Below are 19,569 nucleotides of genomic sequence, written 5' to 3'. Positions count from 1 at the left end.
GTCCTGCCCCACGGCTTCAGCCCTCCTGCCCTGCTCTCTTACAGGGGGACCGTGGCCTGCCGGGGCTGGATGGCCGCAACGGGCTGGAAGGCAAATCCGGGCCCCCGGGCCCCGCCGGGCTGCGGGTGAGCGTGGTCCAGGGCGGGGGGCACGGCCGCCCCCGGGCACCATGGGTGGGGGCTGCAGGACGGAGGGGTGATGGGGCAGGAGGAGCTGCCTCTCCCCTACATCCGCTGCTCCGGCCTGGGGATGCTCGTGGGTGCCCCATGGCAGGGTGGGGGTGTCCCTGCCCTCACCTCTTCCTTGTCTGCAGGGGGACCCAGGGAAGCAGGGGGACCCCGGCCGGGATGTAAGTACCTCTGGGGTGGGCGGGTTTGGGTTGTGCTCCCACTGGGGCCATCGCGCTTGCAAGGGACCGACAGCCTGCCCTGTGCTCCTTGGTCCGGGGCAGCGCAGCGGGACTGTCCCCCGTCCCCAGCAGGGTGCTGCCGTCCCGGCCACGCTCCCTCCTCCCAGAGCTGGCTGGGGGAGGCAGGCGCCCGGCCGCCCTGTACTCCCCCGTCTCCTTTCCCTGCAGGGGCTGCCCGGGCTGCGTGGGGAGCAGGGACCGCCCGGCCCCGTGGGCCCCCTGGGACCTCCCGGCGCCCCTGTAAGTACTGGCCACCCCGTGCCCTGGGGACGCATCCTGCCCCGGCGACACATCCTGCCCCATGCCCTCTGCAGTCAGTCCCAGCTGGCTCTGTCTGCCGAGGCTCGCCCTGTGCCCAGTTCCCCCCGCGCACTGGGGCCAGCTGCCGGTGCCGGGGGAAGCACCGGGGGGGGTCTCTCACTGCCTCTGCTTCCTCCCAGGGCAAACCCGGTGATGATGGCAAACCCGGCCTCAGCGGCAAGAACGTGAGTAGGGGGAGCGAGGCTTGGCTTTGGGGCTCACCCGGGGGTCCGGAGGGCCGGTGATCCCAGTCCAACATGTAGGCAAGGGGGGCATGTGGCAAAGGGCCCCTGCGCTCTGAGCTGTGCCACCGGTGCCTGTCCCCATGCTGTGCGGTGCCAGTACCAGGGGTAGCTGGGGCAGTCGAGCCAGGCGCTGACTGGCAGCCTGTGTCCCCAGGGAGAAGACGGGACGCCAGGAGAGGATGGGAGGAAGGTGAGCCGAGCCCTGGGTGGTCCCTGTGCGGTCTCTGCACAGTCACCACACACCCGGTGGCTTCTCCCTGCCCGGGTCCAGCAGCATCATTTTGGGGCAGCATCGCTCTAACTCCTTTCTCTCCTGGTTAGGGAGACAAAGGTGACGCGGGACCCCCTGGCAGAGATGTGAGTACCTCCCCGCAGAGGAGCGTGGTGATGGGGGGTGGTGGGTACATGCCCCCACTGGGTACAGACCTGGGCACCCAGGTCCTGGGGGTGACGCTGCTCTTTTGGCAGGGCCGCAGCGGTACGAAGGGCGAGCAGGGGGACAGAGGTGTGCCAGGCCCCCTCGGCCCCCCCGGCCTCCCTGGCGTCCCGGGGCAGGTCGGCCCCCCAGGCCAGGTGCGTAGTCCTCGAGCCCACAGTGCCATCCAGCCCCGGACTCCGGAGTCCGGGCTGCCATGGGGTGGGCAGGACCCCTGCCCTCAGCTCCCTTGGGGCACTGCCCGATGTCCGTGGGTGTCAGGTGCCATTGTGTCCCCTCTGCATCTTCCAGGGCTCGCCGGGCCTCCGTGGGGTGGCTGGACCAAAGGTAGGTGTGCTCCTGCCCCCAAGCCCCCCAAGGCAAAGGTCTGGGGACCCTGTGCCAGAGGGGACGAGTCCTTGGTGGCACTCCCTGCCCCCAGGCTATTGGAGTTGGGATCAGGCAGCCTGGCTCTGCCCCCCCAACACCTTTGATGTGTTTCAGGGGGACCCGGGAGAGCCCGGACTGCGAGGGGAGCCGGTGAGTACCCAGCACTGAGCCTGACAAGCTGCGAGCACCCCAGGGCAGTGGCAACTGCAGCCCCTGTGCAGGCAGCACCAGCAGTGTTAACTCTGAAACCTACTGAGGGCAGCATCAGTGCTGCCTCACCCACCGCACCTCTGTACATCTTTGCATTCCCTCTCTCTGCAAACCTAGGGGCGACCTGGCAACCCTGGAGCACGCGGAGACCCTGGGACTGCAGTGGTGAGTCTCGCCCGACCTGCTGGGCTGGGACGTCAGCCCCAGGGGACAGAGGACCCTCCATCATGGTGGGAGCCAACACCCGCTTTGATTTTAATGTCTTTTTATTGCAGAACATTGAACGTAGCCTGGAAGCGCTTGGCATCAAGGTACGTAGTTCCCAGCTGTCGGGCTGGGGGCTGTTCCTGCCGTGCGGCAGCAGGAGGGGGGACATGGGAGGTGGTGGGAGACCAGAGCGACCCGGGATGGGTTGGCGGGGCCATGGGGTGCTGCTGTAGCTGGGTTGCACTGACCCCCTGACCAGTGGCTCTTTCCTCCCTCCCAGATTTCATCCCTGAAGGAGCTCACGGGTGCCTACGACGGGAGCTCGGACTCATTTCTGCCGGTGTCCGAGCGGCTGCGGGGCCAGAAGGGCAGCCGGGGGGAGCCGGGAGAGAGGGGACCTCCAGGCCGAGAGGTGAGGGGAGCCAGGCTCCATGCCATGCCCAAACACACTGCCCTGCTCCCCCTTACCCAGTCTGGCTGGGGGGGACGTGCGGCCGGCTCAGCCCTGGGATGCTTGGGGGACCTGACAGCCCCGGCACAGGGCTGGTTCTGGCAGCACGGTATTATATTTTGCAGGGTTCCTTAGGCTTCCCCGGCGAGCGAGGACCCAAAGGTGACAAGGGGGACACAGGTGCCCCTGGCCCCCAGGGCCCCACGGGCCGTGCCGTGGGCGAGCGGGGTCCCGAGGGGCCGCCCGGGCAGCCGGGGGAGCCTGGCAAACCGGGCATCCCTGGGGTGCCGGGCCGGGCCGGGGAGCTGGGGGAGGCTGGGCGACCCGGTGAGAAGGTGAGTGTGTGCAGAAGAGCGGGGTGAGGGCTGGGGGACTTGGTCTAGGGGCTTGGGGACAGCCCTGTGACGGCCACTGTGTTGTTTTCCCAGGGCGACCGAGGCGAGAAGGGCGACCGGGGTGAGCAGGTGAGCCAGGACAGGGACATGGTCTGGTCCCCTCTGTCCCCCATGTGCTGTGCACCTCTTGGAGGGACGGAGAGCTCTCCGGCAGGCAGGGGGATGCCCTGTGGGGGCCAGGAGTGGCCGTACTGGGATGGCTTGCTCCCGCGTGCCCTGCTGTCCCCTTGATGCTCAACCTATTTTTCTCCCCACCCCAGGGCAGGGATGGCTTGCCCGGCCCCCCAGGGCCCCCGGGGCCCAAGGTAGGTGGTGGCTGCTCCTGGGGACTGTCCCCAAGGGGTGCCAGCCTGCACCTCCGGGGCTGGATGGCCACATCCAGTCCCCTGGCATAGGGGCTTGGGGAGGGCTGTGCCCCTGGGGGGACCTTCCTGGGGTCCCCTGGGTGCCGGCCCTGACTGCGCCCTGCCCACAGGCAGACGTGGTGGAGGGCAGCCTGATGGGCTTCCCAGGCGAGCGTGGCCCCGCCGGACCCAAGGGAGTGAAGGTGCGTGGCTGGGCAGGATGGAGTGGGGCAGCCAAGGCGACCGAGCCGGGGACAACGTGATGAGCTGGACTGGGACTGGGGATGGTGGTGGGGCAGGCATCCCCAGGTGGGTAGCGGGGGCTGATGGCATCTGTCTTCTCCTCAATGCAGGGCGAGCCAGGAGCTGAGGGCGAGCGAGGACCCAAAGGAGATAAGGTCTGCGGTCGTAAGTCTCCCGCTGCCAACGGGGCAGCCCCATGGAGCAAAGCCCCGGGCGGGGGCACTGCTGGGGGCACCCCTCTTTGGGTGTCAGCAGGCCCTGGGGGGGGAGGGGAAGGTCACTGCCTGTCCTACGACCCTGCGTCTGTCCCCGCTGCAGGGTGAGGGTGGCCCGCGGGGCGAGCGAGGGGAGCCCGGCGAGAAGGGCAGGGACGGCGCCCCGGTGAGTACCGCACTGTTCCCCCACCTGATGCTGACCCCAGACCCCCGCCTGGCACTGACCCCGTCCCCGTCTCTTGCTCCAGGGACTCCCGGGTGAGAGAGGGCTGGCCGGCCCCGAGGGGAAGCCGGTGAGTGGGGACGTGGTGGGGGGATGCAGGCTGGGACGGGGGGAAGGCCCTGTGGTCCCACATCAGCCACCACAAGCACCAGCAGGAGCATTCACATCTCATTCACCTCCTTCCCACCCGGTGCAGGGCCCACAGGGCTTTAGGGGGCCTCCCAGCCCCCCCCGTAAGTACCCCGGGCTGGGTACCACACACTGGGAACGGGGAGCATCCCTGGGGGGCAGGCAGGGCTGCTTGGGGGTGGCGGGCTCCCGCTCACCCACCGGCTCTGACGTGGTTCTTTGCAGGGTTTGCCAGGCTTCCCCGGCGTGCTGGGACGCCCGGTAGGTGTCTGTGTCCCCCCCATGTCACTGTGCCCCCCCACCTCAGTGCGCAGCTGGGGGCTCCCAGCTGCGAGCGTTGGGTGAAGCTGTGGGGGCCACCCTGGGGGCTGGGTGGGTGCTTGGCCCCAGGCGTCTTACCAGGAGCTGGCCATGCTTGTCCTCATTTGGCATGGGTGCTTACCGAAGCTGCTGGCACTGTCTGGGTCTCCTCTCCCAGGGGACACCCCATGCACCCACCGGGGAAAACCCATCACTGCAGTGACCCCATCTCTTCCTCCCTTCAGGGCAGCCAGGGAGACCCGGGACCCCCAGGACCTCCGGTAAGGAGCCACCCTGTGCCATGTGCAGGGGACTGTCGTGTAAGGGGGACGTCAGCCGGGGCAGGCGTCCCCCCAGGGAGCAGGGAGGGGTGGCAGTGCTGGGACCATGCTGCCCCACTGCCCCCTCCCCGTCCTGTGCCACCAGCAAGCACTGCCCCAACATAATGTCCCCTTGTCCCCCGCAGGGAAGCGCTGGCCCACCAGGGACCCAGGGCCCAGCTGGGACCAAGGTACGGCATCGGCATGAGCATCGCCACGTCCGACCTGGCGGAGGAAAGCGGTGCCTTGCCAGATTTGAGGGCTGGAGGGAGAGCCACATTTCAGGACATTTTGGGCTGGAGGGAGGGACATTTCGGGCTGGTCCCCCCTCCTGGATCCAGCCGGCCCTGGGGAACAGCCCCGTGGCAGGCGCGGGAATGTGGCCATGACCACGGTGGCTGGTGGGTCGGGGCGGTGGGACTGACACAGGCGCTCTCTTCACAGGGCGATCCAGGGGAACCTGGCTCCGGCATCCGGGTGAGCTCTTGTGCCCTCCCCACCAGCACCCACCTGGCCCCCCCAAAACCATCCGGCTCCCCCAAAGCCAGCTGGCCCCACCACCATGCACCTTCCTGCAGGGGCAGCCAAGGTGCTGGCTGTGCCAGGGCAGCGTGCCATCCCCTCTCTGATGCAGCTGTTTCCATTGCAGGGCTTGCCCGGTCCCCAGGGCAGCATGGGGCTGCCCGGCCCCCCTGGCCCCCCCGGCCCGGGGGTAGGTATTTGCAGTGCCCCCAACCTGCCCTTTGGCCGTTCCTGGTGCCTGGGCTGCCGCTTGATTTCTGCTCGTGTCTCCCTTGCAGGGCCCACCGGGTGTCTCTGGGCTGCCAGGACAAGTGGTGAGTGTGTTTTTCCCCCCCCACCTGGCTGCCATCAGTGTGGGCACTTGGGGCTGTTTGGGGGGCTGCAGGACCCCCGCGCCCCAGCCGTGCTCTTACCGCCCGCAGGGGGAGAGCGGGAAGCCGGGCGTGCCGGGCAGGGACGGCGTGCCGGGCAAGGACGGTGAGGCAGGGATGCCTGGGAAGATGGTACGTTGCTGCTCATCCCCTCCCGACCCAGCGGCAGCCCCACAGGGCTCAGCCTGGGGTGTCTGCAGCTGGGGCTGAGGGCTCTGCTGCTTGTGCCAGGGTGTGCCGGGACCTTCAGGCCCTGCCGGTCCCAAGGGAGAGCCAGGGGATGCCGGAGCCCCAGGGCAGGTGAGTGCAGAGCTGCCTCAGCAGCGGCCGGGAGCTTCCCCGGCGTTGCTGGGCCGGGATGAGGGGGAGCATCCCCATGCAGCCCTGCTTACCTGCCCCCTCTCTCCTCTGCGCCCCAGGCCATCGCCGGCCCTCCCGGCGCCAAAGGCGAGAAGGTAAGGAGCCAGGGTGCGAGGTGGGAGGACCCACGCCCCTGGGTGCTGCCAAAGCCACCAGGGCTGGGGCGGGCAGGGGTCCGCAGGGTGCTGGCACCCGCTGTGGGCATGCCTGAGCACCCACGTGTCGCTGCAGGGCGAGCCAGCGCTGCTGGATGGCATGCTGCTGGGAGAACCCGTGAGTTGGTCCCATTAACCTCGTCCCTCCCATTAACCTCATCCCCTCCATTAACTTCATCCCCCCTACCACCACCCCCTGCCTTCAGTGGGGCGAGCCAGCCCTGTGGTCGCCCCCCTCCCCTAATGCCACTCTCCCCCTGGCAGGGCTCCAAGGGTGACCGAGGCTTGCCGGGCCCCAAGGGCGAGAAGGTGAGTGGTGCCCCGGGGGGTGGCAGGGAGGGGGCTGTGGGGGCCCTGGGCTCCCCGGCTGCCTGGCCACAGCGGGGGGATCCGGTTGCAGCTGCTCCCCCCATGCATCCTCACACACCCCTGCTTTTTGCTTGTTTCCCCCTGCCAGGGGGAGCCGGGAAGATTCGGGGAGCCAGGAGATCCTGGGGAAGACGTGAGTAGGAGGCACATGGGGGGCCGGGGGGTGGATGCTGGGGGCAGTAGATGCTGCCAGAGGGTGGGACCTGTGCCCTCGTCACCTACCAACCGGCCCTTCCTGGTGGCTTGGTGTCTTCACAGGGAGCCAAGGGGTCCTCTGGAGCCAAAGGGGAGAAGGTACGTGTCCCGTGCTCCCAGGGGCACTCACCAGCCCTGGCATAGTGCCCCTGGCACCCCTGTGCCCACCAGCCAGGGGACGTGCCATGCACTCTCTGCCACCACGCAGGGATCGCCGGGTGTCGGTGTGCGGGGACTGCCAGGACAGGATGGGCCTCCAGGTTTGAAGGTAACCCCTGTCCCCATGTCACCCTGGCTCTCACCACGTCCCCAATACCCGGGTGTTGCCCTGGCTTGGCTGGCCGAGGGAGAAGCACGCTCCTGAGGGGCTGTTTTCATGGGCCCCATCTTTTTCCTCCCTGCTCCAGGGTGACATTGGCTTGCCAGGACTACCAGGACCCCCAGGCTTAGCAGGCATCGCTGGAACACCGGGACAGCCGGGCCTGAGAGGGGACAATGGGCAGCCTGGCCCACCAGGTCCCCCAGGAGAGAGGGTAAAGGCTACGGCCAGCACCTGGCCTCACTGGTCCCGGTGACCCTGGACCTTTGGGCAGTGTCTGGGGGTCCTTGAAAGCCCCACTGCCTCCCAGCCGCGGTCCCTGCCCGCTCACCGGTGTTTCCCTGCCAGGGTTTGATCGGCTTTCCCGGGAGAGACGGCACCTCCGGACCGCCGGGACCCGCGGGGCCCCCAGGGCCAGCCGTGAGTATGGGGCTCCAGGGCCACAGCGTTCCCGGGGGTGCAGGCTCTGCCCTGGCTCCCCTGCCGGCACCTTCCCAGTCCCTGGGGCTGGGGCTTGCCAGGGGCTCCGGTGTGGGGGCGGGAGCCGCCGTGGGAGCCCCAGGGATGCTTCGTGGGGCGCCTGGCATCGCCTTCCTCCCGTGGCTCGCTCACCCCTCTCCTTTCTTTTAGGGCACACAAGGGGCCTCTGGCCTGAAGGGTGACAAGGTAGGATGGGGGGCAGCCCTATAGCATGAGGGGTGTGGGGCTGCTCCTCTCGTGGGGTGTCCCTGCTGCAGCCACCTCCCGGGGGATGTTGAGCCCACTCGATGGTGGCATGTGGGAACCTGCTTTGTGGCAGGCACCCGGGGAGGTGGCGGGGACTGTGGGGTGTCCCCTGGCATGGTGGGGGACATGGCATAGCTGGGAGGAGCGGTGGGCAGCAAGGACAGGGATGAGCTCTCGCCTTCCCCCTGGCAGGGCGCTCCAGGGGCTGGGCTGCCGGGAGCCAGAGGTGAGCGTGGAGACCCAGGGCCACGGGTAGGTACTGCCACGGCACCCCCGTGTCCCCGCCGCAGCCCCCCATGTCCCCACCGCCGGGGGATGGGAAATCCCACGGTGCCAGCCCTGAGGGGACAGCGAGCCAGAGCCACACCTGTCCCCAGGGTGGGGTGATGCTGGGGGTGCCCCCATCCCAGACCCCCTTCTCACATCCCTTTCTTCTCACAGGGTGAAGATGGGCGCCCAGGGCCAGAAGGGGATCGTGGGCCAGTGGTAAATACCCCCCTCCCCGGCTGCACCCCCCTCCAGGCCCCTCTCTGACCACCCCTCTCCTCTCTCCCGCAGGGCTTGCCTGGGAACCGGGGGGAGCGTGGGGACAAGGTAAGGGACTCTGGGGGATGGGGAGCTGGCGGGAGCAAACAATGCACCCCCAGGGATTGGAGTCCCCAGGGAGGTGCTGCCCGCTCCTCGCCATGCATCCTTGCAGCGTCTCACCATCTCCCCTTCCTCGCAGGGAGACGTTGGGGCCCCAGGGCCCAAAGGAGACAAGGTGGGTCCCCGGGGCGGGGGGCAGCGGGAGGGAGGGCAGCAGCGCTGGCCCCCCTGCTCACCCCCACCTCTCTCCTTGTGTGTGTGCAGGGCGATACTGTGGTGGTGGAGGGGCCTGCCGGAGCGCGGGGCAGCAAGGGGGAGTCGGTAAGAGCTGTCCCCATCCTCCCTGTCCCCCTTCTGCATCGTCCCTCTTGTCTGACGGGCAGGGGCCCTCCTGTGCATCCCCCTCCCCAAGGCTCTGCCTGCCCTGCTCCTGGCACAGGGCAGCTCCCAGCCCTACAGGTTTGATCCTGCACCCCCTCTCCCGAGTGGCACAGGACAGTCCCCTCCACACCTCTGCTTGCCAGAAGAGCTGGGGGGGCTCCTTGCTGCCGAGGGACCCTCCCTCGTAGAGCACGTTGTCCCTTCTCCTTCAGCCACCCTTGGGACCCCCATGTCCCTGCCCCGGGGGGGTCTGTCCTCCCCATGCCGACGTGTGTCTGAGCGTCTCCCTGTCCCCTGATCCCTCCCTGTGTTTCCCTCTTGGCAGGGAGACCGTGGTCTGAAGGGCACGGAAGGGGACAAGGGGGACAAGGGGGAGCAAGGCATGCCTGGAGAGAAGGTACAGGGCTGGGGGGGCTTGTGCGGGGCTGGGGGCTGCTGGTTTGGGGACCATGGAGGGCTGTTGATGGATGGAGGGACCAGGGCATAATGGCATCCCTGTGCCCCATGTGCTGGTGCTTGTGGGCACCCTGGCATGGTGCTTGGCATCCCAGCAAGAGGAGCTGCCGGAGCCGGCCTCAGAGGTCGCCGTGGCTGTGCTATGGCCGTGCCGTGGCCAGAGCTCTCCCTCCTGCCCTGTGTCGATCTGGGTTTCTGCTTGCAGGGGGCGAGGGGCGAGCAAGGTGAGAAGGGCTCCACGGGCTTCCCCGGGGCACGCGGCCCTGGCGGGCAGAAGGTAAGAAGCTGGGCACCCCACACCGCTGGGGGGTGCTGGGGGGATGCTGGGGGCACCGTCCCCCTCACCTGCCTTGACTGATGCCTTTGCCTTCCCCAGGGAGAGGTTGGAGCGTCAGGAGAGCCCGGCGAGCCGGTGAGGAGCCACATCTCGGTGCCGCTGCCACTCCACCGCGAGGCAGGAACGGACCCCCATCATACTGTGTGCTTTCCTGCAGGGCCAGCCCGGCCGCGATGGGATCCCTGGAGCCCGGGGAGAGAAGGGGGACACGGGACCCTTTGGCATGCGCGGCCTCAAGGTGGGTTTGCCCCTCTGCCCGCTGGTGCTCTCCTGGCCAGGACCTGCGCCGGCTTGGCATGGCTCTGACTCCCCTCCTCATCCTCGCAGGGTGACCGGGGCATGAAAGGCGCCTGTGGCATCGATGGGGACAAGGGTGAGAAGGTGAGTGGGTGCCCGCCATGTGCCGCAGGAGCCTGGATGTTGCCTGGAGACTGCGGCCCTTTGGATCCCCTCTGCCAGCCTGGGGGAGCAGGGAGACGGCTGAGGCCAGAGCTCGGCCCTGTGGCAGGGGCACAGGGTCCCCTCCTCTGCCCGCGGCTCTGGGGTGAGCATTGAGGGGCGCAGGACTGACCGCCCTGCCTCTCTCCTGCCTGCTGTAGGGAGAGCCGGGGATCCCGGGGCGCTCAGGGCTGCCGGGGAGGAAAGGCGAGCCGGTAAGCACCGCACTGACACCAGGGTGGGACAGGAACGTGCGGCTGGTGGCTGATGGACATCTGCTTTGTCCCCCAGGGAGAGCTGGGTCTGTCGGGACCACCAGGCATCCCCGGGAAGGAGGGGCTCATGGGACCCAAGGTAGGTCAGGGAAGTGTTGGGAAAAGCTGTGCTGGCACTTCAGCTCCCCGGCTGCCTGTCCCCTGCTGCCTGCCCCTTCCTCTTCACAGGGCGACCGGGGATTCGACGGGCAGCAGGGAGCCAAAGGAGACCAGGGGGAGAAAGGAGACCGGGTGAGCAGGGTGGAAAAGGGATGGTATGGGTTGCACTGCATTGCTTTTACCGGGATCCGGCCTCGGTCAGAAGCACATCAGCCCGATGCTCCCAGAAGAGCCGTCCGGTGCTGGTCTAAATTATGTCACTAAACTATAAGTGACAACAAATCCCCACTATTTACGAGAAGGCACCGGTGCTGGTGCTTCGGGGATGCCCAACTGTGGGGTCGGAGGATGCCCATGGTGCCTGCTCTGGGACCGGGGATCTCCGACACCCCTGGCCTCACCCTCTGCTCTCCCGCAGGGTGCCCCAGGCATTATCGGTGGCCCCGGTCCCCGGGGTAGCGACGGTGCTCCTGGCCCCCCTGGGCCCCCAGGGAGCATTGGCCCGCGAGGTCCCGAGGGCATGCAGGGCCAGAAGGTGAGTCCCCACCACGGGTGGCCGGTCCCCCTCCAGGTGCCGTGAGGAGGGGAGGGCCCTGTCCCTGGAGTGGGCGAGGGGTTGGTGGCATCAGGAGCCATGTCACAGCTCTGTCCCTGCCCTGCCAGCTCGCTGGCTTTGGGGTCTCCCTCGTGTGCTCCTGCCCAGGAGATGGGAGCCAGGGGAGGTTGGGACCCTACTTGTCCTGGGGCTGGACCCATCCCCATCCCCATCCCCACCTGCACAGGCATCCCCGGGCTGTGGGGATGGGAAAAGCAGCACATCCATGGCACTGGGAAGAGCAGAGAGGCTCCAGAGCCACCAGCCAGATCCCGAGCATGTGTCCTTTGCAGGGGGAGAGAGGCCCCCCTGGGCAGTCGGTGCCAGGGGCCCGCGGCGTGCCCGGCATCCCTGGCGAGAGAGGAGAGCAGGTGGGTGAGCGGGTGCCTGGCCCTGCCTGGGCGAGCCCCAGCCGGGGCAGCCTCCCACCTCCCTTCTGCTTGTCCCTAGGGCAGTCCCGGCACCCAGGGGCTCCGTGGGGAGAAGGGAGAGCCGGGCATGACGGTAAGGAGCCAGGAGGGAGCCGGCACAGGCTCGCGGTGCTCAGGTCACTGGAGTGGGAAGGGGTGCCGGATCCGTCCCACTGCTGCTGATGGAGGGGCTTCCCCCACCTCTGGACTCTGCTGGGGTCCGGGGAGAGGGTTTTTCCTCCTTTCTAATTGCACCATCCCCCATTGCGACGTGGGTCCTTTGCCCCTCCATGTGCCTGGCAGGAGGAGGAGATCCGTGCCTTCGTCAGGCAGGAGATGAGCCAGCACTGTGGTGAGCATGGCCCACCGCTGCCCCGGGGCCAGGGGTCTGGCCCCCACTGTCCCTGACCCCCCCCCGTCTCTCCCGCAGCCTGCGGCGGCCATTTCCCGCGGCGCCTGGATTCACGTGAGCACTCAGGTTGCGACTCTCCCTTCCTACACCCCTGCCCCTGCCCCTGCCCCTGTCCCTGCCCTGTACACGTGGCACCGAAGGGGTCCCAGGTGTGCCACTGGTTTGGGGGCACTGGGGGTGGCTGGGACCCTCCAGGACCCCCTCGGTCAGGGCCAGCATCAGCATGGGACCGTGCACAGGGAGCAGGGTTGGTGCGTGGCAGAAGTGGTGGCACAGCAGGGATCCCCAGGGGCAGCCGGCTCGGGATGGTGCCTATGGGGTCCGGGCGCTGCCAGGGTCTGCCTGATCAAGAAGGGACCACAGGGACTGTGCCCTGTCCATCTTTGGGTGCCGGAGCTGGGGCAGGCGGGCTTGCAGGGGCCAGGACTGTTGGAGGGGAGGGTGGGCTGGAGGAGTGGGATGGAGGGATGGGGGCAAGGGGTGGGCTGGGATGAGGTGGGTGCTTTCTCTCCAAGGAGGCTGGGGGGCTCAGGCCAGGAGCAGCCTCCACTCTGCCCAGGGAGGAGGAAGAAGCGTCCGCCAGGAGAGGGAGCATAGCCAAACAGGTGATGGAGAGCCTGGAGGACCTACAAGATCTGGCCCTGTGGGCACGTGTGTCTGCCTGTGCCCATCGTCATCCCCATCCCCATCCCCATCCTGCTGGGCTCCCAGCGGGCGCTGTCTCACTGGGCAGCAGCTCCTCCTGCCTGTCCCTCCTCCGAGAGCCCCCGGCAGCCCTGGTCTGCAGTACAGACAGAGGATGGGGTGTCCCCAGGTCCCCCATCCCTGGCTGTGTACCCCGGCACGCTGCAGCAGTGCAGGCGCAGTGCTGGGCTGCTCCGCACCTGCAAGGGGTGGTTTCCCCCCAGGAGGTAGGGGGGAAGCGCCCCGGGCCCCCTCGCCTCCTCCCTAATGCCTGTGCTGTGTCCTTCCCCCTCGCAGGGCTCTTCCCCACCCAGCCATTCCCCGCTGGCAGCGCTCACGCAGTCCCTGTGCTCAAGTTGTCACACACTGAGGAAGAGGAGGGTGAGTGTCATCCCTGTGCTTTTAGTCTCCATCCCCCTTTTCCCCTGCTCCATGTGTGTGGCCGGTCATGTCCCTGCCTTCCGCTCGCAGGCACTGAGGGATAATCCATGAGTGGCCGTGCTGCCGGTCCCAGGGGGCTTTGATTAAAGAGCGGGGAGAGGAGAGAGCAGCAAGGAGTGGGTGTGCATGCATGTGTGTGCGTGCAGGCATGCACAGGTGTGTGTCTGCAGAAGCCAGGGCTGTGGCTGGGGGGGAGCAGGGCGGAGGGGATGGAGGGGGAGGCGAGGGCTGCTCACACCCAGTGCTGTCTCCCAGGGCAGGACAGGAGGGTCATGCTTGACACCGACGACCTCGAGTACGACAGCGTGTATGGGGAAGAGGAGGACTATGATGAGGTCCCGGAGATGGACAGCTCGGAGCAGCCCGCGATGGGCGGTAAGCTTCCCTGCGCCTTCCTGGCATTGAGGATGGAGTAACTGGGGGCAACTGTGGGGCTGCCCGGAATTTGCTGGGGTGATGCCTCCACATCCCACCTGGCAGCAGGTCCCCGCACCCTCTGGCTGGGAGGAGTTGGGATTTGCAGTCCTCTCGCTGGCACTCAGGCGGGGTGCACGTTCCCCATCACAGCACTGCGCCGTGCACACAGCACTGGGCTCATGCTCCGTCCCCCTCACCGAAGCCGTCACCAGCAGTGACGTGGGACATGCTGCCCCTGGCAGGTTTCCTGTGCTCCTGGTCATGAGCCACAGGAGGGGATCCCAAAGCCCCCAGGAGAGCAGGGAAGCCCTGGCAGCAGCAGCAGCATGCAGAGGGTCCCTCCGGTGCCCTTCCACGGGATGCTGTGGCTGTCATGTCCCCGTGCTACCTCCCTCTCAGCTCTATCTCCAGCATTTGCTGGGAGCTGCCCAGGGACAGGGGCTTGCCCAGAGTGGCGTCTCCTACCTTCACTCCCAGCACTTGGGCAGGGCGTGGAGATCTCCCCTCCAGCCAAACCCTGCCCGCACTCAGCCGGGAGCCGTTCCCTGCCTTCCCCTTCTGGAGTTTCTCCTCCTCTGCCAAGCGGGTCCAGCTGCCTCCACCGCCAGTGTGTTGCTGGCTCCTGCCTGCCCTCACCATCGCCATTTGCCCCCCGCAGCCGAGCCCTGCAGCCTGCCGCTGGATGAAGGGGACTGCCAGCGCTACACGCTGCGGTGGTACTACAACCAAAGAGTCACCGAGTGCCGACCCTTCGTCTATAGCGGCTGCCGGGGCAACCTCAACCGCTTCGACAGCAAGGAGGAGTGCGAGCTGCACTGTGGGCAGCACCCAGGGGCAGGTACGCATGGCACGGCGCGGCCACTGGCACCGGCAGGTCCAGCAGCATCCCCACTCGATGCCGTGGTCTCGGCCGATGCAGAACCAGGGGGATGATGCTGGTCCCCCCTCCTCGGCTCTGACACCGCCTCACTTCTCTCTGCAGATGCCCGCGGTGTTGCCAACCGCAAGGTGGGAGGGCAGCCGAAGGTGTAGGTGCAGGCAGTGTCTCGGCAGGCAGGGCTGCCCGGCGGTGGGGCCCAGCTGCCGCCCTGGCCGGGGCTGGGCTGCCCGCGGTGGCAGGGGTGGCATGCCCGCCAGCCCCGGCAGGAACTTGGTGCTATGTCTAATGTGTCTTATTGCTGCTCACGGGTTTTTCCTTTCATACCGGTTTTATTGCCCATTAAGGTGAAATTTCTGTCAAATGGGAAACCATCCCCCCCCCAAGGCTCTTAGCCCCCTTTCCCACCCACAGTTTTTCTGGGCTGTTCCCAGTTTGATTTTTAACTTATTTGCTGCCAATGGGACAGCACCTGGCCCTGTACCCCCCCTCCAGCTGCCCAGGAGCAGAGCTGGGACTTGGCATGGTGGGCTCCCCTCCCCTCATCTAGCACCCTCATCCCCTTCCCTCCCCCCCTCCATGGGTCCCCAAACCCCCACCCCCGCTCCCCGGTCTCTGCTGGGGGAGGCTGCCCGCATCCCTGGGCCATGCTGGCGCTCCCTGCACGGCTTCCCTCACCCCCACCCTGCAACCAGCTCCATCTGAATAAATTTCACCTTAACCTCAACCGGGACCCGGTTCCCCTTTTGCGGCTGCGATGGTTTGGCAAGGACTCGCGGGGGGGGGCCGGAGGCTTTCTCCGTGCGCTACCCTCCAGCTCGCACGCCTGCCAGCAGCACGTCTGTCTTTAATCCAGGGGGTGCTTGCCTGCACCCCCGGGCCTGTTGGGGAAACCCTAAGGATGGTGCTATGTTAGAGGAGGTTCCTGCTCGCCTACGCTCGCTCTCAAAGGCTTTCTGAAAGCGATGTCGGCTCCCGGGGGTCCGCAGCCCCTGCCTCCCCAAGTGGGGACGTGCCCCCCACTGCCTCAGGGCCCGGGGGGCTGCGGGCTGCCGGGCGGGCTTTGTGATGCCCATACGTACCGCTGCTCTCTGTGTATATCTGTATACAGCGAATGTATATGTGTACCAATGCGGGGGGCTGTGATATTAAAGCTGCGCTCACGGGGAGATGCCACGCTTCTTGGCGCGCCATCGGAGATGCCCGTGGGGTTTGAGGCCAGCTCTTGAGCCCAGCGTGCCCCCTGCCCACCCCAGCTGGGATGCCCTTCCCAGCTGCTCACTGCTGGCAGCGCTGGCTGGGCGTTCTCACCCCTCCGGGGACCCTGGTGCCCCATCCCCGTGCCCGGCGCGTGCCCGGCTGACGCAAGCCAGGCCATGACCCCCGGCCGGACCATGACGTGTTGGCACGCGGGGCTGCGGTGCTGCACAATGCACTGAGTGAGTCAGCGCCACTGGCTAATTTTGGCTGCTCTGACAAGCCGGGGGGCAAGTTCCTGGCCATCCCTGGGAGGAGGAACAGACCCGGCGTTATTTCCTCTCCCTGCTGCTGCCAGGGAGGCCATGAGGCAGCTGGCGCGGGATGGGTCACCCTGCGGCCATGGGGTGGGTGAGACCCGCAGCGGTCTGAGCCCCAGCCCCGGGCGCCCTGGCTCCTCGTCCTGGCCAGCCCTCTGGGCTGAGCACTTACCAACTCATCTCATGCGGGTGCCTGCCCAGCCTGAGAGCCCCTGGGAGCTCCCACAGCCACTAAGGGGGGAACTCTGGGGCAAAACCCTTCTGCATGGGGCTCACCCCACAGCGATGCCTACAGGCTGCTCCCCACTGCAGGCAGCTGGCGGAGGGGCTGGGCCAGGCTGGACTGGTGCATCTGGGCTGCAAACCAGTCGCATCCCAGTTGGACTGGATGTAGGTGGGCTGCAAACTGGTGGCATCCCAGTGAGATGGGATGAAGGTGGGCTGCAAATCAGTGGCGTCCCAGTTGGACTGGGTGAAGGTGGGCTGCAAACCAGTGGTGTCCTAGTTGAATTGGAGCAGCTGGCTGCAAACCAGTGGCCCAAGCAGCACTCCGGGGTGGGCACAGCAGGGAGGTGACATGTCTCCAGCAATGTTCCCCAGCTGGCCAGGGCCGGGGAGTCTATCAGGACAGCAGCACCAAACCGGCGCAGGGAGACATCCAGGAGCCTCGTGCAGCACAACGCCGGGGAGGCTGGCACTCGCTGTCAGTGCCACGGGCGCCGGCCAGCAGTGATATGCATGTGCATCTTCTCCCTTCCTTAAGTGATTAACGAAGGCTGACAGGAGCAGGAAGGCTCAATTAGATGGATAAAAACCATCTCACGAGTCAGACGTGAAATAATTACGCCTGAGCTGCCCTGGGTTCCCGGAATCCCCTCCAAACGCAGCGGATGGAGCTGAGGGGTCAAACACCCACCCACGGCCCGGGATGATTTCATCTGCTATTAGGCAAAATGTGTTAATAATGTCGTGTGTTCCCCCCGCCGTGTGTCACCGTCACCCCCTCCGTGGGTCGGAGGTGGAGCTGAGGGCAGGATAAGAGCCAGGGCTTGGCAGGGAGCGGGGCAAACCCCCAGCTCGTGGTCCCTGCACCCCAGGAGCATCACCTGAACATCGGGGGGACGAGGACCTGCTGGAAATGGTGAGGCTGCGTCCTTCGGAGGTGCTTTCTGGGGGGGGGTTTAGCTGGGAAATGAGTTGCAGGGGGTTGGATGCTTTTCATTAGTCTCTTCCCAGCTAGTTAAACCACTTCTGGCTGCCTGGTCCAGTACTTTCCGAGGGGTTTCACCCCGGAGATGGGTTGCAGGAGGCTGGATGCCTTTCACTGTCCTCCTTCCAGCTGGGCAAACCCCGCTGGGCGACTGATTTGGGGGAGAGGCTGCCGTACAGCAGGATTGGTGCGGCGGTGTCCCCATACCCACACTGACCCTCACAGCACAGCACCCTGACCCCCACCCCACGGCACAGCACCCTGCATCCCCTGGGGCCCTCCCTGGCACGAAGGTGGGGGCCGGGGCAGAGGAAGATGCTGAGACTCGGCACAGCTCAGTGCATGTGGTCGGGCTCGTGCCCTTGTCACCCTATTGCCACCAACCTGCTGTGTATTTTAGGCCAAGTGGCTTGTGTCCCTCCCAGTGGGGTGGCTTTTGTCCCAGACAGCCCAGCAGCCCTGTGGGGGGATGCCATCCGCAAGGGAAGGTGTGGGAGGAGGAAAGCCTGACAGTCTGCCTGGCCCCGAAACCCCGGGCACGTCACGCTTCCCCAGCCAAAGGGCTGGTTTGGGCTGGGGAGTGGCCGCAGTCCCCACACTGCCACCCCCCTGAATGGGAATGTCCCTTCACCTGGGTGGCAAAGGGCTGGAGGATGTGAAATGGAGGGGACGGCCAGCATCTGGCCAGGGGCTGCGGGAAAGGATGGGGACACCTAGTTGGTCTGCTTCCCACATCCCCTTCAGCCTCCCCAAAACTGCCCCCCCATGCAAAAAGGTTAAAATCAGGGTGGAAAACTGAAGGCTCCCCAAAACGGAGCTGAGCCCCGGGAGCAGGGACTCTGCGTGTGGCACCCCGGCGGGGACGCGTCCTGCCTGGGGGGCTGGGGGGCTGTGGCAGCGTGCCGGCGGGACAATGCTCAGCGCCAGCCACATGCTCCCCACAGGCGCTCCCGGCCACGCTGCGCTGCAGGACACTGCTCACCTTCCTGGTGGTCTTCGGGGCACCGGCGAGAGCCTGGAAGGGGCCGAGCCGCGAGCGGCTCCCGCCAGCCCCCCGAGCCAGGGACGGAGGCAATCTGACAAGGCAGGAAACCACCAGCGCTAACAAGATGCTGCTGGGTCTCCCCGAAATGAGGAGGAGCGACCATGGCTCTGGGGAAGGGTCTCATCTGGACAAAGCCAGCCCACCGCTGCTAGAGGGGTCAGCAAGAAAAACATTGCCCTGGCCGATGAGCCCTGCCACCAAGAGACCTGCTCCCGGGAAAAAGGTGAGAAAGCTGTCCCTGTCACTTGATGTCCCCACCCACGTACTAAAAATCCTGCTCGACCTGGCCAGAGAGAAGGAGCTGCAGGCCAAGGCGGCCGCCAACGCCGAGCTGATGGCCCGCCTCGGGCGCAGGAAATAAACCTCCCCGGCTGGGGCACAGCTCTGCGGCCGGGGCTGGAGAGGGCAGCGGGGCTGATGGGGGGCACGGGGTGACAGCAGTGTGACTGCAGGGGACCACGGACACGGCACCTCGTCCCCCTGGTCCCAGTGCCCATGGCACAAGCAGCAGCCACGGGAGGATTTGGTTTAATAACCGTCACCTCAGCACACCGGAGAAGATACAGTCGGGTTTGCCTTCGCTAGGGCCAGCCCCGGAGCATGGCCAGGTCCCAGCCCTGGGCACCACAGGACTGTCTGTGCACTGCTTCGCTCCTCGCGCACCCGCCGCTGGGATGTCTCCAAAGGGGCCGCATCCAGCCAGACAGGTTTTCCTGTGTGCTGCCTCTCTCCAGGTGGCTGCAGCACACAAAAGTCCTCCCTGAAGCTCGGCTGAGCCTGGAAGCCAGTGGCACAATAAAAGGTGGCATTGAACGTGACTTCTTGTGGTTTATACCAGTCTTGCACCCCTCTCCACCCCTGTTTTGTGTTCCCTCTCCCCAGAGCTGCAGTGGGGGCACATCCCAGGCTGGGGACCAAAGCTCCTCAAGCCCCAAATGAGGGGTGTCACCCCTTGCACTGGCAGCAAGGGGCTCCCCCAGCCCAGGGTGCCCGCAGCAGCTCTTGGCCAACGGGGATGTCGCGTTGTGCCGCCGGAGCCGCCGTCTTTGGCGAGGCTGGGAGATAAGAGCTGCGCGGAGCAAAGCGCAGCCGCCCCGTGCAAAGTACAGGGCGGCGTGAGCGAGGCAGAGGCTGGGGGACGCCCGCCGGGGGGGCCGCTGGAGCTGGTGGGGCACACGGCCATGCTCTTCGAGGATTACCTGCTGCAGGGTGAGTGCAGCCCCTTCACCCTGGAGCGGGCGCTGGCTTTGGGAACGGGGCAGGAGAAATCAGGGTGACCCTGTGCCCTGCGGGAGGGACATTTTCAGCAGCTGGCGAAGGGATGTGCCAGCAGATGGGTGGGTTGGGGTGAGGTGGCAGGGTGGGTAACAAGTCCTTTGCCTTCCCCCAGGGCTCGGGCCGTGCCTGGGCAGTGCGGGACCCCGGGGACACCCCGCTGCAGCGGGTGGGTGCCGCGGGGCTGGGTCCGAGGGTTTGCGGGTGCAGAGTGCAGGACAGAGTGGCAGTGGCGGCGGGAACATGGGGCATGGGAGGAGCTGCTGGTGACGGTGCGCCACGGCGGGGATGCTCCAGGG

The 19,569-nt window shown here is 66.8% G+C and overlaps 2 protein-coding genes across 2 annotated transcripts in view; both read left to right on the top strand.

Moving 5' to 3' along the window:
* The window catches only part of COL7A1 (collagen type VII alpha 1 chain), a 35,671-nt gene extending 20,279 nt beyond the window's left edge, over positions 1 to 15,392 (top strand). Inside the window, 59 exon segments of the mRNA XM_075158486.1 lie at positions 45 to 125; positions 314 to 349; positions 578 to 649; positions 850 to 894; positions 1,109 to 1,144; positions 1,276 to 1,311; positions 1,423 to 1,527; positions 1,682 to 1,717; positions 1,874 to 1,909; positions 2,087 to 2,134; positions 2,245 to 2,280; positions 2,457 to 2,588; positions 2,753 to 2,962; positions 3,056 to 3,091; positions 3,283 to 3,327; positions 3,498 to 3,569; positions 3,720 to 3,764; positions 3,928 to 3,990; positions 4,073 to 4,117; positions 4,402 to 4,437; positions 4,722 to 4,757; positions 4,943 to 4,987; positions 5,241 to 5,273; positions 5,446 to 5,508; positions 5,597 to 5,632; positions 5,741 to 5,821; positions 5,921 to 5,989; positions 6,109 to 6,144; positions 6,281 to 6,322; positions 6,469 to 6,513; positions 6,662 to 6,706; positions 6,832 to 6,867; positions 6,977 to 7,036; positions 7,176 to 7,301; positions 7,436 to 7,507; positions 7,718 to 7,753; positions 8,006 to 8,065; positions 8,255 to 8,299; positions 8,372 to 8,407; positions 8,541 to 8,576; positions 8,666 to 8,722; positions 9,108 to 9,179; positions 9,444 to 9,515; positions 9,615 to 9,650; positions 9,733 to 9,813; positions 9,903 to 9,956; positions 10,175 to 10,228; positions 10,305 to 10,367; positions 10,457 to 10,519; positions 10,806 to 10,922; positions 11,276 to 11,353; positions 11,433 to 11,486; positions 11,696 to 11,744; positions 11,823 to 11,870; positions 12,320 to 12,409; positions 12,786 to 12,869; positions 13,185 to 13,304; positions 14,005 to 14,184; positions 14,329 to 15,392. Of these exon segments, the coding sequence (XP_075014587.1) occupies positions 45 to 125; positions 314 to 349; positions 578 to 649; positions 850 to 894; positions 1,109 to 1,144; positions 1,276 to 1,311; positions 1,423 to 1,527; positions 1,682 to 1,717; positions 1,874 to 1,909; positions 2,087 to 2,134; positions 2,245 to 2,280; positions 2,457 to 2,588; positions 2,753 to 2,962; positions 3,056 to 3,091; positions 3,283 to 3,327; positions 3,498 to 3,569; positions 3,720 to 3,764; positions 3,928 to 3,990; positions 4,073 to 4,117; positions 4,402 to 4,437; positions 4,722 to 4,757; positions 4,943 to 4,987; positions 5,241 to 5,273; positions 5,446 to 5,508; positions 5,597 to 5,632; positions 5,741 to 5,821; positions 5,921 to 5,989; positions 6,109 to 6,144; positions 6,281 to 6,322; positions 6,469 to 6,513; positions 6,662 to 6,706; positions 6,832 to 6,867; positions 6,977 to 7,036; positions 7,176 to 7,301; positions 7,436 to 7,507; positions 7,718 to 7,753; positions 8,006 to 8,065; positions 8,255 to 8,299; positions 8,372 to 8,407; positions 8,541 to 8,576; positions 8,666 to 8,722; positions 9,108 to 9,179; positions 9,444 to 9,515; positions 9,615 to 9,650; positions 9,733 to 9,813; positions 9,903 to 9,956; positions 10,175 to 10,228; positions 10,305 to 10,367; positions 10,457 to 10,519; positions 10,806 to 10,922; positions 11,276 to 11,353; positions 11,433 to 11,486; positions 11,696 to 11,744; positions 11,823 to 11,870; positions 12,320 to 12,409; positions 12,786 to 12,869; positions 13,185 to 13,304; positions 14,005 to 14,184; positions 14,329 to 14,378 (3,711 nt within the window). The 3' untranslated portion in view covers positions 14,379 to 15,392.
* A 393-nt stretch (positions 15,393 to 15,785) lies between these two features.
* On the top strand, positions 15,786 to 18,782 carry UCN2 (urocortin 2). The gene is made up of 2 exons (XM_075158485.1): positions 15,786 to 15,827; positions 17,895 to 18,782. The coding sequence occupies exons 1-2, from the start codon at positions 15,786 to 15,788 to the stop codon at positions 18,354 to 18,356; spliced, it is 504 nt and encodes a 167-aa protein (XP_075014586.1). The 3' UTR covers positions 18,357 to 18,782.
* Positions 18,783 to 19,569: the final 787 nt, after the last annotated feature.

The sequence above is a fragment of the Calonectris borealis genome, chromosome 10 (assembly GCF_964195595.1).
Source record: "Calonectris borealis chromosome 10, bCalBor7.hap1.2, whole genome shotgun sequence".
Classification (NCBI taxonomy): Eukaryota; Metazoa; Chordata; class Aves; order Procellariiformes; family Procellariidae; genus Calonectris; species Calonectris borealis.
Note: the sequence above shows the minus strand (reverse complement) of the source record. Positions and strands in the feature narration are given on the sequence as shown.

Excerpts from the sequence above, each read along its gene's own strand:
- UCN2 (XM_075158485.1), top strand. The coding sequence starts at position 15,786 with ATGAGGCAGCTGGCGCGGGATGGGTCACCCTGCGGCCATGGG. Across the intron at positions 15,828-17,894 it reads GGTCACCCTGCGGCCATGGG|GCGCTCCCGGCCACGCTGCG; the intron begins GTGGGTGAGACC and ends TGCTCCCCACAG.